Genomic DNA, 24,803 nt, shown 5'->3' on the forward strand with positions numbered 1-24,803 from the left:
TTTATTTTCAGCACAATGCATGGGCCCTCATACAGCACAATGGTCAAGTTCAAACTACAGAGAAAAATGCCAATGCATACATTTGGATGATGAATACACACAAGAAAACCATAATCTGTCTACAGACATTTATCCAGCAGAGGATTATGAAGAATATATACAGTAAACACTCATTGCAAATTACTTATTCAGTGTTAATATACCAATTATTATTCAATATTCTTATTCTGTTGTTTTCTCCTAGTAGGGAATTTGCAGGGAAAATCAGTCTTTTATGTCTTCTATGCGTACTAAGTCAAAAGTCTCTAAAATAAAATAAATGTAAGTATTTATTTTTTAATGTCCTGAGCAATAAAGGGATTCTGTTTGTTGAATATGGGAGGCCTTGGGCATAGGTTAACTAAACCTAGCAGAAGGAATCTGAATTCACAGCTTCACATATCCACGTGTCATGAGGGAGATTCAGTCTGAAGGAGGAAGGAGATACAAGCACTCACCATTAATGCTGTTATGGCTGTAGGGGTCTAAAGGCAAAACAACATGATTAGAAAGAGATTAAATCTTTTACAAGACCAAGTTAAATAACATAACAACAAAGAAGCTCTTGAGTACAAAGTGCCTTCTCCATGCCACCTGCTGGCTGCTTGTTCTCAGGCTTGGTCTCAAATGAGAGGGAACAATCACAGTCAAAGTAACAGTAAGGAGGTAGAGGAGAGGAGCACTCCCAGCTCACATACCCAAATTCCACCTCTGCAAAAAACCCCAAAACATACAGCTTCTTTGTTAGTTTCCCCTTATGGCATCTAATGTGAAAATTAGATGGGAAAAGCATTAAGGTTTCTACTACTTCAGCCTCCTTCTCTTGATGCACATACTCCCCTGTGCTCCATGGCTACCTCCCTGTTAACACCTATATAAAGGAAGTGTTTAATATGAAATTAGCTTTCCATGTTGAATACCATAATAAATAATTTCAATATGATTGAGAAATACAATTATGGAATTATTTACATGGACAATTAGCCATGTTATTATAGAAATCGGTAAAAAAACAGTCCTCTGTATAGAGCTAAAGAAACTTCACAGTCTAATAAACAGCATGTTTCATATCTTGTATTTTGCTGATTTGTTGATGGAAAGGTTAGGTTTCACTATGTTTCCCTCTAGATCTCAGCAAACAAACAGAAGCAAACAATTGGTGCCATTGACATTAAGGAGAGGTCAATCTCCATGAGAAAGTACCCTAGGAACATAAACCTGACACTCAGCAAAGCAAGCTGTGTGTTTCATTCACAGTATGTTTCCTCAGTCTGCACTGTGTCACTGTACTCCTCTTCAGAGAGGTCTTAATTATCTTTAACAAAAGGAAAAATGTGCATGCATTACACTGTTCAGCAATACAAGACAGATCATGTCTGATGATATGTCGCTATCTCATGAATCACCTACTACTGTCTTATTTTCTGTATGTGACGTACTAGCTACCAGTAAACAAGGGAGCCCTTGCAAAACCTTCAACATTTTATCCGTCACTTTTCCCTGCCTCCATGAATATGTAGGGTGAATAGTTAATCTCCACTGGCTTATTCACTGCTAGAAATTGGGCTACTTAAGTATATGGCTTTATGGACACTGGAAGACACTTTTTAAACTTTATTTAGCCAAATGACTAATTTTTTTATGAGATGTATTTGTTGCACGTTTACTGCCTATTTGTATCATTCTTACTTTTTTCTGTACACTTTGCTTACAAAAAACTACATTTAAATACTAATCCTGTGCAACTGATATACAAATATGAGCTTATATGTAAGTCATTGTATTATGGAGTGTACTTACAAGAACAGAACATGGCAGAATTTTATCTCGTAAAAGGAGATTATGAAAATTAAAAACTTTGACATATTGAACATACAGGAAGAAAAATACATATGCCTTCTCCTTCACACCAAACATATCTGTCCAGATCAAGGTCATAGCGGTTTCATTGCCTCCTTCTGTGCCTACTTCCCTAGCAAACAAGCAGCTGCCTGGGAGGAGAGTGGAGTGAGTCACTTTGACTCAAATTTTTGTCTGGTTTTATGTCACTATTGCAGCTGGGAAGAAGAGATTCACAGCTCATTAGGAGTTCCTTCATGTCATATGAAGAGCTGTATGGGATAAGCTAGCTGTGTATTAAAGTGATTGATTCCTAACAGACTGAAACTTTCCATAACCACCAATCTAGCAGAGTCTGACATAATTTTTGACTGTTAAATCAAGCACTCAGCACTGTCCATGCTGGCACTGACTTGTCGACAACTAAGACCAGCCTGAACACTCTATAGCTTATACAAAAATTTCAGTCTCATCCATGAAGAGCCTTTTTAAACTGAAGATTTCTAGGGGTGTCAGCTGTCACTAGCATTAATTTTGACAGCTCCAGATATCCATGTGATTCAGGTAAACATCTCCTGTGAGCACTGCTATGCTCTGAATAGAAGAACCAGTTATTCATCGTGGTCTGGTGCTTCACTGCCTCAGGGCTGCTTGCGTGATGTTACTGCTTTAACTTCCAAAAGCATGTTTTATCTGAAAGATGCATTTTAGCTCTTTAATTTTTAAACAAACCAAATGGACATCTTTAAAACTAATCTGTCTCTTGAATGCTGCATAGAATAAATTATTTTGAAGGTGAGACTTTTAATAATGGTATTCAACCAGGCAAATGTATAACAAATGTGAGGACAGAAAAAAGAGCACACCAGTTGAGAGAATCCAGAAACAAGTTAAATATTTAAAAGTAAAATTCTCATTCTATAAATAAGACATTACATGATTAAACAGAAAATATCTGTTTACTTTTTAGTCGTTGTGCTCTGTGAGAAAACTTGCTGCTCTAGAGTACTGATGCACAAATCTGTGAGTGTGCATGGCAATGGACTAAAATCACCTAGCAAAATCCATAATGCCAAGGTCAAATCTTGTTCATAATAATCAGATTAAGGCAGAGAGACTCCACTGAATAAGGTGGACAAGATTTTATCTCCCCAAACCTTGATGGGCTTAAAAAGTAAAGCTTGAAAAAACAATCAAGAACAAAGATATAAAGTAAATTAAGAATCCCTACTGAGAAGGGAGAAAATATATATGCCTAGAGAAAAGATATGCTAGCAGAAAAGCCCACAGGTATTTGGTGCAGAAGAACACACTGAACCTTTTGCAGAGATAGAAAGAAAATTTCTCATATTATGTAATAGGTTGGAAAATTAAGGCAATTACGATATTTTAACATTTGTAAGAATGAACTTTTGGTTATGAAATTGGAAAGTGACAATAAATTAAACATTCCACCCCATGACATTTTTTGGTCATCTTCTAAAAAGTCCAGCTCCTAAGCTTTATAGCTCTTCCTTATATATTTCCTTAAGGAACGCATATCCCAGAAGGCTAGAAAGAAGCATATACCTGAAGAATTTATAATTGAGGAAAAAAAAATACATACAACAAACTTGGCATAGTGGACAGATTCAGAGAATTCATAGTTAAGATTAGACTTAAAAGAAATGCAAGTACATACGGCAGAAAAGCCACAATGGGGCCCTCAGACTTCAGTAACATTTACAGTGATACTCTGTAGTTAGCAAAGGAGAAGAAGCCATTTGAGAACCTATGTGGCCAGGTTACAGGAACTAATTTATTTAATTTAATTTATGTTTCAGCTTTTTATATTTTCTCCCTTCTTGTCAATACTTAAGAAATAGCTGCGAAAAAAAGCGGAGTCATCCACAGATAACCTGCTAATGAGTAGGATGCCATTCAGCTCAATCTTTGATGCAGTTATTAATGTGGATCTCAAGAAGGCTCTGAACAATGGCTTATCTGTGAAATCTGATTCTACTGCTATGACATTTGTGACAGATGGGTCTTGTTTTCTCTTCACAGTAAATACATTTTTCCTTTGCCATAGTGCAATACAAACACTTCCTCAACAAAAAAAAATGTATCTATATATGAAGAAAAATCATCTGTCAAAAGAATACCTGCAGAAGATTTATATAAAGGAAATGTTCCTAGCCTCAAGGAGGTGATGGCACAACATTACTTTAACTTGCCTCGTCTGTCAGTGAAATAAGAAACACATGAATGAACAATGATACAGTTACTGCAGAACCAGGAAGGATCCTATTTTAACCTAGGATTGAAATATTCTTTATTTCATTATCTGCCTGGGAGAAAAAAATACTTTTTATGCCACGATCCCATATAAATAATGTGTAGAGCTACAGCACAATTGATTTAAAACATTAAAAAAAAAAAAACATTTTTTTTTTTATTTACTCTTCATTGAAATCCCTCCTAGAATACACCTGTGAACTCCTAGGAGACTGACAAAATAACATAAAAATTACCCTGCTCAGGGCTGCAGTCTAACTGAAAGGCACCCTGCTGTCCACAAACATTTCCAGGAGGTGCCCTGAGCTCTCAGTATCCAAGTGGGCATATTAAGAACATTGAAATGAAATCTGCAAAATCTTGTGTGCTAAGCACCAAGCTAACAATTGCAAAACAGTCAAGAGTAATGGGGCAACAAAACATAGCACAGACTATGGGCCAGCTTCGTGCATTTGTAGGGAATAACCCTTAAATCAACTAGGCTCTGGAGTCATTCTGGCTCACTCTCTGGCACAAGGATGCTTTGTTGCAAGTGGAACATCTACAGAGCAGGCTGCTGTATGGGCATTTCCTGGAGAGAGAAAAGACACTGGGAAAAGCCTGGTACCAGAGATTTGAAACTGGAGTCCTGCACAACAAAATCCATTCACCACCAGGACCCTAGGACAGAAAAAAGGGAGCACTGGCCTGACTATTCACACAGTGTTAGCCATGCTCTGCAACCTTACATGCTCAAAGCTGGTAGGGTTTAAGCCAGAATCTGAGTTTATTACTCTAAGTATAATTTAGGCATATACTGGGTGATGTGGCTTTTGGCACTTGTAACAATCAAGTTTTAAGCAGGTCTATGCATGTCCTAGTAGACATTTGGGTACTAGGGTAACTTTGCTAGTTGTAGAAAGGCATTTTCACAGAAACTTCAGATAACTTCAGACAAGGGAGCAAGAAAGGGAATTTTTTTTATTCTGTAATTCTGAATACACACAATGAAAGTGGAAGTTAGATGCCTGTCTTTGTGGATTCAGCTACTGCTCCTTACTTTGTATCTGTCAGCTAGGTGCAGCTGACACAGGAAAAGTATCCACTAATTTCTTGACAATCCAGCAGGAAGTTCTCAACTGAATCGTTTTGGATGGCCATGTATTTGTTTGTAGACTAACCCTAGAAAGAGAAGCTAAACTAAAAGAGCAGTTTCAGGCAGCAGAGTCTCCTGCAGCCTTGCTGGGATGCAACCAAAGTTCACCACATGTGCAGAGACAGTACCATCACTTGAAATGTAGCATGGGTGATTCTGCTATGTGTTGCACATCATGTGCTTTGGCACAGCATAAAACACCACAGAAAAATAATCATATGTAAGTAATAAAATATTGCTAGCAATGAGTACAGTGAAGAAAATTATCCTGATGATGCTGGTTTTTGTACTTATACTTTCTTGGAGTTAGCTTTCCTTGTTTCTTGCTGCAAGATTCCCATACTATTTTAGCTTGCCTGTGACTCTTAGGAGACAGAAAGAACTTACTCCACATTGCACAGTGGTAGCTGGAGTTAAGGTGATATTTGTCTTTTCTAGTGCAATGCTAGAGGTTGTCTAGGGGGAGTATTGTTTGCCGCTGTACACTTATTTGTTGTAGTTAACTGAAATATAAAGTGGGGATTGGATATCCCACTACTGTGCGCAGAGCCTGGCTGCCCCTCTGCCTTACATTGTGTTGGAAATAAGATCCTTCCTGCACCTTCATATTTGTTTTGTGTTAGGGAATGGAAGAGCGTAGTCTGAGGTATTCTTGATCCTGTTCACCGATGATGTGGAAAAGAAGGGATAGGTACCTGTAACCTCTTGCAAAGGATGTCTCAGCTTTTGAAGCTGTGTTGTACTTACCTACATGGGCAGTTTGTGCAAGGCAGGACCGTCTCTCCCTCTGCCCTATTTTGTCACAGCTTATAAAGCCTGTGGCTTTATCTTTAATCATATCTCTGCATGGCTTCTCATTATTGTGGTGTTTGGACCATTACAGATGCTCCGTGACATGGAGTACTGCTGGATTCTTTGCAGAGCTGTATGCTACCTGCACTGAGGGAATAAAAATTTACAGCTTGTCTAGCTATCTTTGCTTTGCAAAAACATTTCCCAGATTATTCCGGATAAGGCTTTTCTATCTGAATATTACCACATATCTATGCATTTATCCAGCAAAATGAAAATCTTTACTCAGTTATTTTAAACAAGACATGTAAGACAGAAGGTATTATTTTTCCTTCCCAAATACAGGCTCCTGAAATAAAAACTCACTTTGATGAGTTTGCAGTTTGTCTTTTCTATGTACTTATAAATAATGTTTAAAGCTGGCTTTTTGAACAAACATTACATATTGTCATGTTTGAAATGAGAGAATAGATGGACTATTTTGACCTGCAAAATACCTATGGGTCAAACTATAAGATGCAGCAATGCTGCTTTTAAAAACATAAACCAACAGACTTATTCCCAAGCAGTTATGCTACAAGTTATTATATCTGAAAACACACAAATGTCAAAAAGATTTTTTTTTTCACTGAATTTTCACATGCACTATTTCAGATGGCCTATTAAATTCTTTGTTCCTTTTAGATGGCCACAGCACAGCAAAGCTTGTACTATTGGCATTTGGAAAACATCGCATCGGTAAACTTCTGGCGTTCCCACAAATTCCTGGTTGGTCTGAAACTCTACTAGCAGCCTTAGTTCTGTCAACTTTTATGGGATCAAACAGTAAGGATTTATCCTTTCCTCAGCAGTTGCTCACATGGATACAGGGTAATATCTTATGCTGTTGTGACCTCTGCTGGAGAAAAGACCAAGGCACATGTAATTTGTTGGGGGTTTTTTTGACGAAACTGGAAAGGACAGGGGAAAGGCACTTTTTACTTCACTGTAGGCTTTAAAACTATTTCTTATTATGCATTCAGGTAATAGATTAATTCATATCTGATGGCACATATCAATGTGAAACTAGTGGTTAAACATTCACAGACCTAGATGTTCACTTTACTAGTAGCACTCAAAGATCCTAGTCAGATTTGGAGCAGCTCTGCAGTGGGAACCTCACAAACAGATAAAAAGGCTAAGCTACCCCAAAGAGTTTACATATAACTTAGGACATGATGCAGTCAGTAAGTCTGACAAAGAAAAATAGCTGAAAAGGAAGTGGCTAGGCAGATGAAGGCAATAGTAATAACTTTTTTTTTTTTTTGAGTTAACTTTAACTTAAATTCAGTAGTTGTTAAAGTGAGTACACAAAGCATCCTTCTGCAGTCAGTGAACTATTTACTAAATTAATACTTAAATGCTAGATTATGATCTCTGTATCTATAATTTGTAGTGATAGAGTGAATAGGGCAGAAGCTAAACTACAAGTGAGGTCCTCAGCGAGGAGGAAAGGCAAAGAGCAGGATTTTAGGAGAGGGTTGAAGGTTGACGGAAAGACACGGAAGAATTCAGGGACACAATTTCATTAAGTTCAGAGACTGACAAGAAAAATGTGATATATTTGTCTTTCTTCAGTTGAAGCTGATGAACTACTGAGATATACACTATCTCCTAAACACTCTGGAATATAAAAATACAAAAGGGATTTTACCAACCTAATTTAATTTGGCTTAGGGGCACCTTCTAATAAAGAAACAGGCTAAAGGTGGGATTCAAAGAGTTAATGAGTGCCTTTTAGAAAATATTAGAGTCATGTCGGAGATGTCATATAATCTTTAAAAGTAAATCCGCCTGGGCTTCCTCAGGCAAAGGCCTAAATAACCTTACATATAATCAGTGGGTTTTTTTTCTGATAGTATTTTGCAAAATTGCAGCATGGAAGTGAGTATGGGAAGTATAAGGCAGTGAGGAAACACATATGTTAAGTAAGCAAATATAATTTTAGCCTCTGACTCAATTAAATTCTGCTGTGAACTACAAAGTGAAACAGTAGAAAAAGAGCTGGAGCTACAAAAGTACTGGAGCTTCTCGCAGCTGTTCATCAAAACAGGAATGAAATGCTGGATTCTCCCATGTGGGAATGACTTGGAGAAGATTGCAGGCAAATAAACCATTATCTAGATGTGGTAAAAAAAGAAAAAAATAATTTTGAATTGTCAGGGTTTCATCATCAAAAAGCAGTCCAAAAGAAACTTCCTTTGTTGATTAAATCATACAAATTGCATACAAATGAAGGGGGGGGGGGGGGCGGAAATAGAGACCATTACATAATGAAATTATGTAAACAAGACAATGATCTTGAGAGCTGATCCCATGTGTAAAAGAAGGAGGACTTATGCCAGAAAAAGACTGCCTGGCAGGGCTGCTCTTTCAATATTGGTTAAACACGGGGCACCTTCCCTCCTGCCTCAGCCGCGGCATGACCATCCCAGCATAGTGCCACCAGTGTAACACGCATAGCCTCACACACAGGGATTGCCAGTCTCATGTTTCACAGAAAGCAGATGGATATGTAGCATAAACAGAGAGGAAACATGAATGTGCCTTCCCTGTCCCAAGTATGGGGGTGAGTCGTGGCTAAGGGAGTAGCAGCTAGCTGCAGGGCTGGGAAAGGGTGGGAAACCTCTCGCCATGTTGCAAGTAAACAGTGTGGCAGTGTCAGAAAAAACAGATCCTTCCTCTGCTGGGTCCAGGTGGTCCCACAGTGCATGGCCAGACCACCTTGTCACTCAGGTGGTGGGACTACAGCCAAGGCTGTCTCTAGAGCTGCACCACCACAATGCTGCACAGAGAAGGGAAAGCAAGTTAATTCCCTGTTCTTGTTAGTACCTGTCCGCTCTTCGTTGTGCCTGCTGCATCCTTCCACTAAACTATGTTTAAAAGCCTGGTGCAAAGTGAAGCCAAACCAGAGGCTAAGCAAAGGTTAGAGGCAGCTCTGTACTGACCGTGATGCATTTGTATTTTCACTGAACGAATCTGCCAGGAGACAGCCCTGCAATAGACAAAAGAATGTTCCCTGTGGCTTCCTTGTGGCTTAGTTTCTTTTAATCTAACTCATCATTCTTCCATGGATTAGTGAAAGAAGTGGCAGGGGAGAGAGGGAGAGATTTCCTATCTTGATGCTCAATTTGCTGAATCAGATCAGGATCCCTCTCTGATTTAAGGCAATATTTAGAAGAGGGGGTCCTGCAAGCTGATGACCAGGATTCCCAGTGCCATCAGCACCCTCATGTGGAGGGGATGGCTGGGGTAGAGGGCAGCTGCCTTTACAACCTGCCTTAATCACAGGTGATTTGGAAAACCCCTGGGAGACAATACTGAAGCAGGAGAGGAAATCAGATGTTAACACGTAGGTGCTTTGTGTTCTTGATTATCTCTGATGGCCCATTTTCTAAGCTGTCACAGAACCTAGGCCACAGCCTGTTTATAGATAAGTAGCTAGATAAATAAATAGTTAGACAGATTTATTCCTAGTCTCGCCTGGTGATGAAAGTAACCTCATATTATCCAGGCAGACAGTGGGCATTCAGTTTCTCTGAAAACTGCTGTTTATAGTAATTTGTCACCATGCCCCAGAGTATCTCACTTCCAATGCATGCTACGCCACTTTCCTCTGTGTGCAGATATGACAGAATATTTGCTTTCCACTGTGCAGCAAAACTCATTTGGGGAGAGGAAATGCCAAGTGCTAAGGAGCTTATCTTAGCAGACAAAATTAGTGAGAACACAGTTTACGATCTGAGAATACCCATCTGCATGATGCTAATCCAGCACATGCCAGCAGTAGCGGCACAGACAAAGCTGTCAGTCTGCTTTTGCATGCTAGGTAAGACTGAGGCTGATCTTGACAAAAAGAAACTGCTTATTAAAAAAAAATACACATCCATATTTTTAATCCAGTTGCAGCTGGAACATAAGCTGATTTATAGTCCACCAGCATCATTGCTATGTGTGGTCACCAGAGATATTTGAAGGTGCCAGACTGGTGCTATACACTGGCGACAAGAATATGCCTTTGGAGTGGTGCAAGAGATTTTAGAGGCTTTCAGCCTTCGTTGTTTACAAGCAATAACAAGGCTTACAAGGAGTTTGGAAAAATGTCCTCAATGTTTTAAATATGATTCCTTTAAACAAATGAATGTAGCTTGCAGACTTTCTGAAAACATCCTTTATGCAAGGTATCTGGAGCCATAGCTCTGTCTGCAGAGCCATCAATGAGTGATTTAAAAAAAAAAAAAAGAAAAAGAAAAAAAAAAAGAAGGGAATGCTCTTGACAAAAAATAGTACAACACTGAGAATACATTTGCTTTATCCTTCTAGCAAACAGGAAGAGAGAAAGAAATGTAAAGGTTTCAAATATCACATGTACCTTCAGCTAGCAAGAAATTAATCCCATGTTGATTACAATGAAATTGTGCTTCATACTGTCACACCATAAGGATAGAATTGTTACTTTATATAAGATATGTATTAGATTGATATCATCTTACCTTTGAATATTGGTGTTTTGCTGAAGATTTGGCCTTCAGACTTTGAGAACCTCTGAAAGTATTTTAGATTTTTTTTCCTACAGTTATTACATAACACTTTTTATCTTTCTTTTATTCCTTTTTCCAGGTCTTAAAAAAGCTTTTATCTAGTGGAAAAACCAAGACTCATCCCTTATCAGCGATGCAAACTAAGGGTTTTAATGGTCTGTTAGCCATTTGACTCTCTTTTGGTTAGCTCGTTGCATAAAAGAAGCTTTTAGTTTGTGGGGTCAATCACTTGGGATTAGTACAGGTACAGTTTTGTAGTCAGAAAGTTCAAAATTTTAAATTAATAGTTTTCATGAGTAGGATTTATATTGATTGAAAGCTATTTGTTCTAAGAGTTATGCAATTTAAATGTCTCCAATGTAATTGTTTTGTTTCCTGCTCCAGTATTTTGAGATAACAGGTTATAACTATTATTGACTACAGATTACATATTGGAATTTTTTTTCTGATCTAATTCTGAGAAAAAGAAGGAAAAAATGTTCTCATTCTACTGTATAGGAAGTTCTTCACAATGGATTAAAAGTTTGAAATATTAAAAGCTCTCCTCACAGCCATGGAGAGCTGGCAAGGACACAGACAAAAGAGTCAAATGGTAAGTGATAAACATAATATACTGCTAACCTCATTAGTTACTGTATGACAGCAATTTGCACATGGTAAGAATGGAATTAAGCAGAAAATCAGCCACAGGTTTTGGAAAATCTTTCTTGTGCAATTTCAAAATTAATTAACCAATATTTTTCAAAATGTACATAACTGTGACATTAACTGCACAGAATAGTATGTACAAATACACAAAACATCTTCCAACAAAAAGTCAAGGACAAAAAAAAAGCCTCAGCTAAAGTGTGCAATACTCTTTTTTTTATTATTTTGCTAACACTTCAGCAGATGTGATTCACAGCTTTCGATGACTATGCACTGCAGCTGAGATGTTATGTCTCAAAGGAAAGAAAAAAATTCTGCTGTGGTATACAAGCTCCTCTCTTTAGATCTTCATGCTAAGCAAGATAAAAGAATCAGACTTCTGAAGTGCAGGTCAGTATATTCAGGTGTTCCCCAGTCATGCAGGGAGCTGATATTTATTCCTACCTTGAATTATAATTAATGCCAAACATCTTTTTGCTCTTTACACTAACCTAAAGTCTTCTAATAGTGTAAATACAAGCAAATACTCCACTGAGAATGTTTATACCCAAATATGATTCTGGTAGTACATTTGGGTCCTAACCTTAGCAACATTTCTATTTGCAAGCTGTCAATAGCATCTGTAAATTATGACATAGTCTCCTCCCACAGCATTTAGGCAATAAGACAAAAACTGACTGCAATAAAAATATCTTGATTCTGTGGCTTTTGTTAACACAGACACATGTGAATTCCCTGGATAACCTTGCTATTTGAGGAAATGGCCACCTGTCATGTACAGTATGTACATAGGACCTGTATATAGGACTTGGTGGCTGCATTTGATGGAGTATGGCCATGGAGAGACAGTTTCTTGCTTGTGGTACTGAGTGAAAGAAGCTAAACTAACAGGGGACAGGAAAGAGGGGGACAAGGCTGTGACTTGTTCCCTTTGCTGAGACCAAGGGAGAACAGCTGAGTGGGACCAAGATGTGGCAGCCCTCGTTCAGAGCCCCTGCTCCCTTCCAAAGCAGTTACCGCAGCAGCCAAAGGCCTGCAGTTTCACACCATCCAGTTTCACCCAGGGAAATATTTCAGTGAGTATCTCCCAAGCAACCATGCTGGCATTTGAATCTCACAAACCACTACCACGGCATCGTAGTGACTCTTACCTGGTCTCCTTTCCCTTGTGCACAGCCTTAGCGTCACTGCATGAATCAGCCGTTTGAGACAGAGCTCATCTGTACACAGCTGTGGCCCAAGAAGCTGAGTCTCCCACGCCAGTGCTGCAGGGCAGCATCACTGAGCTGTCAGAGGAAGCTCTCTGAGTCTCCTGCTGTGGCTTGCAAAGCCCTCTACGCTACGCCCCTCTGAAAGAAGCCTGCTGCTGAAATCATCCCCATGATCTCTTGAGCCAGCAGGCTGAGCCACAGGGAATCGCACCCTTCCGCCTCTCTTTTTCCTCTGACACAATGTCCTGGAAACATCTTTATTTCCACCCACCAGGCAGAGCAATAAAAAGTGAAGAAGTTTCTCCCAGCAGTAGCTGATGCACCCAAGGGGTGTAGCAGTGTTTCTCCATGGACTACCACAGCCTCCCTGTGCCAAGGGAGTGAGAACTGCATCCTTTCCCTCACACTTACAAGGTAGGCAGTGGGTGCTTATGCGTTTTGTCTCTCCAAACTATGCTATAGTTAGGTCCCACATCCATAATGTAACCACAGACCTCAACGGTGAATGCTGCTTCCTGATTACTGAGTGATAACTAGGCTCATGAATGCAGCGGAGACACTAGCCAATCTGAAATCAATGGAGAAAACAGAGAACTCACAGAAAAGTATACATTCCATTATAAACCTGACAATAATAACTTGAAGCACAACTACCACTGAGTATGCTTATAAACCTGCTAGGTAACATCAGTTATACAGCGCAATCACACACAGACATTTTTATAGCCCAGTCTTTGTAGACTGTAAACATCAGGTAAAGCAGAATTTGCCATATCCATACAGAACCTTCTGTCATGACCCCCAGGTCATTCTTTAGTTTAGGGAAATACTGTTTCTCATAGTTTTTTAATAACCACTGGGCATAGGTGCTCCTCAGATTATAATGACTTTTTCTACAGGATGTAGGGGAATATTGTTTGTGTCACCATATCTTCTTTTTTTTTTTTTTTGGTCATTCAGTGATTTCAAGGAATTAATACAGACTGGTTATGTGGCAAGGACAGCATAAAGCTCATCGTGAACTCATACAGCCTCATTTTTCAACAAAGGAGAAACAGAGCAGATGCTACCTGCTTTTGAAGTTAATCTCTAGCCATAATGAGTTTAACAGCCCGGTTTTTCACAAAGGACTAGAAAATGAAGCAAAGGATTTAGCACAGATAAAAACGGCACTTAATTTTGCAGTGAGCACTTTGTGGTTTTTTTTAAACAATGTAGAGCAATAAAATAATTCCTTTGATTTAAACCTCTATCAGCTTTACAACAGCTCTAAATTTCCACAGATCTCCATGGATGTTATTATTGCATGTATTATACTTGTTATTTTCAGGTCCTGGCTACCACAAATCTAGTGTTGAAAAGGATATGTTATAAAAAGTTCTGTCTCTCACTTGCTGTGAATTCAGTCAAGTCTGGACTTTATTTTTATCCTTTTCCTTCCTGTTCATCTGAGAGCATTGCACAGTTCCAGGGTAGAACTTTGTCATTGAGTAAAAATATTTAATTCAAGAGCAGAAAAAAGACAAATAGGAGAAGGGAGATGTATTCAATAACCAGCATTTTACAGTAATTATAGTTTTCATAGATCAGTGAGAAATTAAATCTTTAGCAGAGAATTTGAAATATTTTGAAGGTCCCTCTGTACCAGTACACTAATACAGTGAAGTGCACTTTTATTACGCAGAAAATTATATTAAATGCTCAACCATATGCTATGAAAACTGCCTGTAAATTGTGCAGAGAAAGATGTGGGACATGGTAAGATGCACTGAGCCCTGATATCACTGAAAGTAATTGAATGATAGAGCTCTGAGGTATCCCTAGCAAAATTTGCAGGTTTAACAACACAGAAAAAAGAAAATAGTATGTGTGTCACCAATGAAAACAAAATATATTCTGTTTCTATAAACAAGATCATTTGCCATGGCTTGAATGACAGTAAGTATTATTCCTGCTGTCAAGAGTATTTGTTACCTGTTCAGCACAGTACAAGACTCAAAAAGAGGAGTAGCTGTGTGGGTAAGTGGATGAAGGTTGCTTGAGGTGGTTTTTCAAAAAAAGCAGAGACAAAAGAATTTCAACCGAAAGACTCGAAATATAGGAAGGATAGAGAAAGTTTGTACAGAAAGGACATGTGACTTGAAATCCAATCCTGCAAAATTATTGTAACAATCTCAAAATTACTTTTACCAAGTACACAGCATGTTTTCTTAAAGGTGGACTTAGTATAGAACATTAATATGTAAGATCACATCTTGTTTGCTAAGTCGATGTTATCAATAAGGTGGCAGGCAATTAAAAAGAACTAAGCTAGGAAGCATTGAAAGCACAGCTTCATGAAACACAGTGGTGAAAGACCTTTACTTAGAAGTACCAAAGAATAAGAACAAATATTTCATTTTTAGTCACAGCAGTCTGATGCTGATCATAGGGCATGAGAAACATCTAGTCTTGTTATTGTTATTCATGGTGGCTATTACATGCTCATCACTGCATATACAGGTGCATTCTGAGAACACATTTATTGTTGAAAATCAATACAGCATACAGATCTAACAGAAAGTTCCTCAGAGTAATTTCAGCTGGTGGATTCCTTGCTGTGTCTCTCTCCCATTCATGATGTAAAGCAATCCCACAGAATGAAATACTAAGCCTGCTAATAATGAGAAAGCCTTTAATACCCACAGAAAATTTTCACTCCTAACAGAACAAGGAATCCTTATTATGATCTGCGTACGTAGCATAAACCTCCCTCTACATTTCAGGGAACCAGACCCCATCAAAACCAGTTTACAACTCAAATTTATTCCAACACCCCTTGAAAAACCCAGATGGATCACCAAGCCATAAAGCATCTTTAAAATCAGTTTCTTCACTTGTTCTATAAACAGTCTTCCTTTTTCTAAGGAATATCGAGTGTTTTCTTATTATGAAATGTTAACAAACAATGAGGTAAAACCTCTATGCAAATCAGTGTTGCATGACAGATCAATCCCAGCTAGTAGAAAAAAAGTTAATCTTAAAAGCTTGGAATCACTAAACCACTGCTGCCCATGCTTAACTTCAGTAAGACTACTGACAATCATAAGTTTCTGGGCTAAAAACATATGCAGTTTAAAAATTAATCATGTTAGAAGAAGATTTCAAATTAAACAGTTTGAATTACTGTACTTTTTCCACATGTCTGAAGCCCACAGATTAGAAATCTTATTTGAGAAAGATGCAACAATTTACACTGCACTTAGCTGTACTTTCTCTAATTTAAAAATACAACACTTGCCACAGCCCAGATGCAGGCATGTCTTGGGATCCAGACTTAACTCATTTATCCTCTCCCTTAGTAACAACATGTTTCCAGTCTGTTCGCTAGAAAACACCCTCCCTTGTAGTTATTGCAATACACTTATCTCTTGATTTGGTTATCAGTGCTTAGTGTTTACATGCAGAACAGCCATGCTGGTGCTCACTGAAGGTCTGATTGAGCTAGTATCTTATCTCCAGCTGATAGCAGATGCTTATGGAAACAGTACAAGAGTCAAGTCAAGTATAAAGTGAACTTTGCCTTGGTGTATCCTCCCAGGTTCTGGCAATTGACTTAAAAGACTGCTTGAGCTGGAAATTGCATCTGGACCATTGTGTTTTATGGGGATACATAAGGGGTTTTGGTAAGTCTTTTTCAATAAGTTCCACAATTTAATTACGTGGAGGTTGTTTTGTGATGTCACAGACTTGTTTTGTACTGAGATATGGTTAAAGTTTTTCTACTGTACAAAATGGACCTCTACTATACCAAAGACCCTCAATGGAATTACATTTACTTTTAGAAGAGCGTCAGTTGACTAATTTTGTTGTTATTAATCTTGTGAGTCTTAAAATAACTATCAAGGCCCAAATTCCGGACAAGGAAATAAAATCAGAACATAAAACTACAGCTGTCTCATTGCAATAAGTAACATCAGCGCACACATGGGCTTGCATCTATCTTGTTTCCACAAGACCTATCAGACTAAGGGCCTGTTCCACCCTGGACTCTATAGAGGTCAATACAAGCATGCAGTGATAAATCCACAGAGCATATTATACAGCATATATTCTTATGCAATAATAAGTGTCTCTGTGCCATAACACAATCCTGGTGAGTATTTGGGGGAAATTATTGCATAACTATCTTACCTTTATTCCTCAAATATGTTTTTCTGCACAGGAGGTATTTCTTCACCACTTTGATTTTTTAAATTTATTTTTAGTCTTTCAGAATGTGATAAAACTATTATTAGCTAAAAGTGGTACTGTAATAGCGGTTAAATTTTCTTCATAGCAACAGGCAGAATACTGCTCTTCTTTTACCTTTTTAATACTTTCCCAAAGACTTTAGAGGTAATCATTCAGCTTTTGAAAAGACCGTCATTTTCCCAAGTACAATCTGAAATCTTTGGGTAAGCATATCTGACCTGCAGAATACAAGCCATAAGCAGCATTTAAACATAACTGACTCTCATACACTTTGTACAAAGGTATGTTTTCAGTGAACTCTGCTTCTAAGAAAAAGGTGTTAGGGACACACTTTCAGGCTTTTAAGAAAATAATCAACTGAATACAAAATGTTTTTCATTATTCTAATAAATATCTTCCAGTAAATATCCCTAAGTTTAGTAACCTATTGACACAGATAACACATTTTTGCAATGCCTTCAAATGCAAGAAGACACGTGCAATGTTTTCTTCTGAAGCCTCCCATCCTGCAAAAACTGAAGCGCATGGGTAACTTCTATGCATGTGAAGATTTACAAAGAACATAGCAGGGTTCTGCACTTGCAGGAGTGTATTTGGGTTTAGAACCTCTCTTCTGTTCCTCAGCATCCTTCATCATATGACAATGTGCTTGAGGCTCCTTATCTGCAGGTGGGAGGGCCCCTGGGCATTCCTGGCTGTGCCCCTGGGAAGCGTGGGTTTCCGGGTGGATAGCCTGGCACTCCGTAGCCCCTGGGCCCCGGTGGCCTTGTCACAGCTATGGATGGGGGAGGAAGGTTTCCTCCTCGGCTCTGCGGGGGATAGTGGCCATTTGGGGCAGGGCCTGGATGCTGGAGTGCCTGAGATGAGCTGGCTTCTTGTGGCTGGCCTGTCTTCTTAGCTTCATTGCCAGCCTGTCCTTTCTTGTTGTCTGAAATGTGTTTGAAGAACAGAATTAAAAAATGAACATGAAAACCAGAAATTCCCTCAGAGGGAAATCCTGCAGCCACCTGTCCACTCCAGAGTGTGGTGGAAAGTCTGGGGCCTCCCCTGCCAACAGCCTGAAATCTGGGGTAATGCACCTTCACAGTCTTTGCACCGTATTTTCGTTCCAGTCCTTTCTGCAAGGCCCCAGTGGAGGAAAGTGGAGGCTTTTCCCTAGTAGCTAGATGTGCCTAGATATCATCTATAAGTGGTGATGAAGGTAGCAATTTCACAGTTAAGCGGGCAGGTTTTGAGGCTGCAGACATGCCTTGCACATGGTTCTTCCAAAGGCAGTCATCTCTAATGTGGGTTTCTCTGCTAGCCTTGAGACTATATTGGCTGTATGGCATGCATGCATGATGAGGAAAGTCTAGCAGTGTCTGGGGAAAGGAAACAGCCTGAGAAATCCTTCAGGACAGACTGAAACCTGCCTGACCAAGCTAGGCTTTCTGATAAGGATTGCTACTGTACTGTGTTCTCACTATACCTTCTCCCGATGACCCTGGCGCAGAGGACAAACGTTGTCCTGAGCAGTCCTGGAAATACGATAGGAGGGTGCAAGATTTGGACCTGACTGGTTTGTGACAGGTCAGAGGGATCACTGACATGCAGACCAGGCTTAAACTGGGTTTTTTTGCTGGGCTGGGATCTTGTGATTCATTATAGCTCCATTACAGGTTTTTTTACTTCGGTGTTGCCTGGTGTGGAATAATGTTACAGTATTTCTTAAGTGAGCCGAAGAAAGAAAAATGGACTGGATATTAGGCTAATACTTGTGACCCAGTATTGTCAATATCTTTCAGGAGATTGTGACAAAGGAAGCAGCCAAGGCAGTGAGGAAGACTGTGGTCTGGCATACCTGAATTCCTCATCCTGAGGAGTTCAAAATAGTCCTTACCTTGGTTTGGAGTGGATTCATCTTGCTTGCCTCCTTTTTGCTTTGGCTGTGGTGGTTCCGTCTCAAATGGATATTCCTCTTGTTCATTTGATTTTTGTGCCTTTTGTTTATTTCTTCTTTTATTTTCTTCTGCTTGCTAATGATGGGGAGAGAGAGGGGACATCTTTCAGTGACCTGAACAGCTTCTCCAATATTTAGTAAAACCAAAAATCAATAATTCTCTATTCCTTACACTTTGTAGCTTCTTTTTAAGTTCCAAGTTAGCTTCCTTGTAGGATTTGGATGTAGCATTGAGATAATAAATACTTAGGCTAAATTTAAAGAAAAATAATTTCTTGTTAGGTAATGATTTAAATACAAAGACTCTTACAATATTCTTATAGCAACAATTACAGTTGTGCTAATACAAAGTCTGTATCTTTTCCTCATTTATCGTGCCTAATCAGTAGCAGTATTTTGACAACGAACAGTGTGCTTCCTTACAGTATGAAGGAGGCACTGTTATTTCAGGGGTAAAAAAAGCTGAAAGAAATTATTCTATTAATACTCTGTATTCAATCTTATAGTAGTTAAGGAAGATGTTCCATAAAGCTATGCTTCACTATGAAGTGTGTTCTAAAGAATAACTTACAAAAGTTAACTGGTATGACATACCTTAAAAATAAGTAAATCATATTTATAAAAGCTTTTGAACTAATACAATAGGCAAACAGGTACTGCCAAGAAAACAGCCAAAAGCATAGATTTTCATTTTTGTTTTAAATTACGACCTCCTTCTTCTACTAAACAAAAACATAATTACATAATGCAATTTTCATTTTTCAGTGTATTGTATTACTTTTGTGATAACTCTATGAAATTAGTATTTTTCACCATCCTGATTTAATTAGAGAAATTCTGATATGAAGTCTTTTACTGATGTAAGCAGAAAATAATTAATCTGCATATGGTGTTTTCTCTGCTTTGCCTGATTTTGCCTTGCATTTTCCTTCTTTTTTTTTTCTTTTCATTATTTATTTTTAGTATCTTTGCCTTGGACCATTCCAAGAAAGGAGTAGCATTCAAAAAAGAATCAGTAGGAGTTGACCATGTATTTCAGAAGACAGTATGGATTCTTTCTTTTTCTAGCCAAGGGTTAAAATAGAATATGATGTTCAGTGAACCCTGGCAAAATTTAATCTCAGAATTTCATTTTGCTCATGTAAAATCCTTCTGCAATTTCTATTGTATTCTGTAATCTTCTCTATATTTATTGGCAGTCCTACAATGCAGGGTTAAATCCCAGCTCATCTCCACATAGAATTAACTTTTAATTCAGCAGTATGCTAAATAATCCTATATATGTACACAAGAGTTTAAAATGCCTTTATAAAGCAGGACTCAATACAGTCTCCGAGAAAGACTATTCTGGGGTCATTATTCTTTACCAGGTACTGACTTACAAAAAAATCTCTACTAGCCCTGTTTCTTAAAGTCTCCAGCACCCCGTATCACATTCCTGTCCCAACAGCATAGAGTACATTGTTTATCGAGGAAAGGCCAAGGCACTGAAGATCAGACTCACTGAAAGTTACTGAGAAATAACTCTGCTTCATGGTGGTCATGTATCTATTGAACTTGCTAAGGATTTATGATGTGCTGTTCTGCCTACTGGACAAGCTGATCAAAGTCACAGCACTTCAGATCCCCTACAGGCTTTTGCATTTTAATAGCTTTGCCATTATTGTGGTAACAACAACATTTTTGAAAAGCAGTAACAAAACGAAAAAGAAAGCCATTGAACAAAAAAGATATATTACCCTTTGTGCAAAGGCGCATTAATTATGATCAGATAAAAAGCTCGTGAATTCTTCAAGTCCCTCACCACAGGGCAATCAGCACTGTATTTAATCAGATATTAAGACAGTGAAGATTCAGAGTGAAAGAAACTTAACAGACCTTAGATTAAGCAAGCTTTGAATTAATATTCTATACATACACCATGAGCAATATAAAAGGTAGGATGAGTCCAGGGTTAGAGGCATAACCAAATACCTTCCCGAACCAGGAAGGGAAGTCATGCTCCAGAGTTTCTGATATGACTTCAAACATTCTAGTCTTCCCACTATTAAACAGAAAAGTTGACAATATATCACATACAAATATTATGGCAACGTCAATGCACTAGTAAGACTATATAGGTTAACCATATCACTTCAAACCTGGGAAAAGGACAATAAACTATATGCTAATATTATTTTTAAAATGACACTCTTGAAGGAATATTATTTAAAATAGTATTTATGTATTTTGAGAGGGAAAATAGACATCATTATTTTTGTTGTATGCTAATAGACTTTGCCTGCAGTTACGACCAAGATTACTCCTCAAAGAATCAGTGTACTGAGTTGTGAACTCCACACCACCAACCAAAATGTGAAGTGCAATTTGTGCTCTATGAAGTCCTGGTGAAAAATTCAAATCCTATCTTTGTATGGTTGATAAGAAAAAATGGTCTGCTTGCAATTGGTTTCTGTTCAGTACTGTTCAGCTTAATTCTCCTCTCTCTTTGCTGTATACCAATGCTATAGAAGTCAGTGGCTCTTTTAGAAGATTTTTGTTGTTACAGCAATCTAACAACCTTCACACGTAATTGTTCCATGGCCAGTTTATCTAGAAAGTATTTTCTCCCTAGACCATTAACATTAAGTTTTTCTTGCAGAAGCATTTTAATAGATGTTCCAAAAGTCCTTTCCTGTTTATTTTGCTTTTGGCTGTGCCTCACTATATAAAGTTTGAAGTTTTTTACCTGAACAAGACCAGCAAAATGGGTCTTTATGTGTATTGAGACTAACTGGTAGTTTTAGTTGGTTAAAGTAATTGTCAGCAAATTGCCACCTGATATTCCAGTCATCGAATTCTCCTGTTATCTCAAAGCATTTCTGACAACCAGGTCTTTTTCTTAACTCATTGTTCTCAACATTTACCCTCTTCCCAGTAATGTAAAAAGGTTGCAGGTAGAATTCTTCTTCAGACCAGTTCTTTCTCTCCACTTCCCCCACCCACCCATGGTAGATGAGAAATTCCACTCTGTGCTCTCCTTGTCTTTTCCCCAGCACACACAAAGCTTCTTCTGTTGCAACTTTGCTAATTCTGCCCTGGCTTCCCTACTCCTGGCAGGACTCTGTTGAGTTGTATATGTTGCCTTTAATGACAGATAAAAAACCAAACCAAAACAAAACAAAACAGTAAAAAACAAAAAGAATTGGAAGTGTCATAATAGGTGAGACACTGACTTACCAACAGGAAAGTATTTTCTTTTTTTAATATAGAGCCATGCACTACTACTAATTATCCACTGGCTGCTCAACAGTAGCATTACATATACCCAGGTTGAATGAACCTTCATTAGTTTCAAGTCCTCCCCCTTAAAAGTTACATTGAAGATTTCACATTTTTTATGAAGAACAAAGTATATTTGCATTTGACAGAGAAAAAGATGCAGGCACTATTATCTTTCTCATTTTGAACAGTAATCTTACCATTTCCGTAATATCCAATTCAATAACTGCAGCTACTTAGATCTGACTCCAGATGTCTCCCTCTGTACTTTCTTTGCTATGACTCAAATGAAAAATCTTACTTTGCATCACTTGCTTTGTTATCATTGCTTCCATAAATTCAAGCAATTTTCTGTCTCATCAGAATTTTTGGCATGTCATGTAGCTCTCCGTTTTAGGTGACTGTGACTACTGCAGGTGGCTAGAAACAATCTCCCAGATATCTTGCCTTTGGCCAAAGTTAATGTAGCAAGACTCCTCCTTTACAAAGTGCACTGGGAATTATGCAGATATAATTTTACTCACAACAGTAATGTATTATTCAAACCATTCATTGGAATCAGGACGTCTCTTTTGCTATTCTCCTACCCTTGCTTTGCTAATACTTTGTTCAAAACCAAAGACTAAAGTATTTTTAAAACTTTAATTTCATATATTGACTGTTGTTGTATACTCACTATAGCTGTATGTCATGCTATCTGGCAAGTAAAGATGATGAAAACGGTTCTGGATTTTCCAGGTAGTGTGCACAGAAGGAGAAAGTGTGGCCACATCTAAGCTAGCTTGAATGCAAGGCACATGTTTGCACAGGCAAGGCAGGCCTAAGTTTTTAGAAGGGACTAATGAACGTGGAGGTCTTGAAGACTTCGGAAACAGAATCAGCTTCACAGTGGTAATACAGATGCATGAAATACTGTGTCAGTTGGAGAAAGTCACAGCAGTTAAAGACTGCAGCACCGTATGTTTAGCACACCACTATACATTCTGATATGCCCTTCCTACAGGGCATATACAGACATTTCCTGAAAGCCATCACTCTCAAGCCAGCAGACCAGGGATGCATAACAGGCCACTGCTCTATTCCTTAAGAATAATTTCTGGCTTAATTACACCAGTAATGACAATTTTTTACATTACAACTAACTAAAAGAAAAGATTTTCTGTTCTACACTTCAGATAAAACTTTCTAAAGAACTACTCAGTTTTCTAGGATTCCAGCTTCAGGAATTATCCACAATAAGAAATGCTTCTGCATGACACAATTAAACACTCAGCCTATCAGGTGCTAACACTTGTTATAGAAGCTCTTTTTCATTACTGCATCATTCCTTGTGATGTGATGTGGCAGTTCATTACATCAATAACAAAAGTTGGATGTAAAATGCAAAAAACCTGAAAGGACCACAGTCAAAAGATGGTGGGATGGAGACAATGGTGTACACAGCAGGCAGTGTGGAGAGAAAGAGGATGAAAAGCAACATGGCCATGTAGAAGTTGTTGGATCTGGAAGCCTTGAAGACCCTCTCTTGGGGGACATTGCAGCACATCACTGCCCAGCACTGCAGGTACATCGAAGTGTGGAGGCGGAACACGTTGATCGCTGGGAGACATGGAGCATAAAAAGAACCCATCCTAGAAAAGAAGCAAAGAAAAAAATAACCATTTTGTTGTAGGACTTCTGTCTTCCTACATATAACACACATTCCCTGTGTCAATGTGCTTTGCAGCCATACACACTGTGCACTCAGAAATCAAGTTCATAAAACCATCTTTATTTTTTTTTATTGGTCTTGTCTTTTCAGTCTTGCTTTAAGAACTGGAGGTGTATGGAGAGGATTCTCCATATGAACTTTTTGTTTCAAAGTTACAAAGCCCTCTTCCTCTGTAAATTAAATGATCACCTGATGAAATGTCATCCACTCTTACTTTCTCCCTTTAGTTCACGTAGCATCTCACTTGTGTTGTACAAAAAAGAATAGCGGTAGGCTAGGTATTACCAAAACAATCTAGTTTATTATTTATTATTATTTTCTTTATTATTATTTTCTTTATTATTATTTTTTCTTAATTATTCTTTATTATTTTTCTTTATTATTTTTCTTAATATGCTAGCACCATTTTAGGCAGGATAATTTTGCTTAGTTGACATTTATTTTACTTCTATTACCATGGTTATTTAGTGCTTCATTCCAACAAACTGTTTATTGATTCTGCTAAATTTTTTTTTCTTTATTATGTATGCTTGCATGGTTATGACTCTGAAACAGTTGGGAACATTTTATTTTTTTCACACCTTTTTTCTTGTGCCATGCTGACTGAAGAGCAATTACTTTAATTTGCCTAGCCAAATTATACTGAATGTAAGAGATCAGGAATCTACTTTTTCCTTAGTCATTGTCCAGGTGATGAGGGCTGGGCTGCTTTGCCTCTGAGTGCCTCTGTTTTTCTATTTAAAAAATAGGAAATATATCTAAATGGTTGGAAAGACCTTCTGAGTACAGAAATATTATGACAGACTCTATTATATTAATATCTCTCCTTCTTCTTTTCATACATCTTCAATGAAAAGATAAAGGGTTTGCTAGTCTATGGTTGAAGGTAGAGAGCACCTCATGGTTCCTTACCCTCATGGAAATCAGTTGCAAAATACTCCTCAATTTCAACAAGTTGAGAATCTGGGTAACTTATGGCCATTATCATAATATTTCACTATAACATCTATTTTATGGTAGAAAAATTCTTGCCAAAGCTTATTAATACAGAGAAGATTTGCAAATGATTTGCATCCCACTTGCTTTGTGAAAACACAGAGAAAAAGAAGAGAGGAGTTTTCCTCTCTTGGAAATGAGG

The 24,803-nt window shown here is 38.1% G+C and overlaps 1 protein-coding gene across 1 annotated transcript in view; it reads right to left on the minus strand.

The window, feature by feature from the left end:
• Positions 1-17,413: 17,413 nt before the first annotated feature.
• Positions 17,414-24,803, minus strand: part of TMC1 (transmembrane channel like 1) — a 72,757-nt gene continuing 65,367 nt past the window's right edge. The window contains exons 16-20 of the mRNA XM_072859779.1: positions 23,346-23,585; positions 20,612-20,737; positions 18,866-18,944; positions 18,634-18,769; positions 17,414-17,682 (exon numbers count right to left, since the gene is read on the minus strand). Of these exons, the coding sequence (XP_072715880.1) occupies positions 17,414-17,682; positions 18,634-18,769; positions 18,866-18,944; positions 20,612-20,737; positions 23,346-23,585 (850 nt within the window). The remainder of the gene's footprint in view (positions 17,683-18,633; positions 18,770-18,865; positions 18,945-20,611; positions 20,738-23,345; positions 23,586-24,803) is intronic.

This window comes from Ciconia boyciana, chromosome 4 (assembly GCF_034638445.1).
Source record: "Ciconia boyciana chromosome 4, ASM3463844v1, whole genome shotgun sequence".
Lineage (NCBI taxonomy): Eukaryota > Metazoa > Chordata > Aves > Ciconiiformes > Ciconiidae > Ciconia > Ciconia boyciana.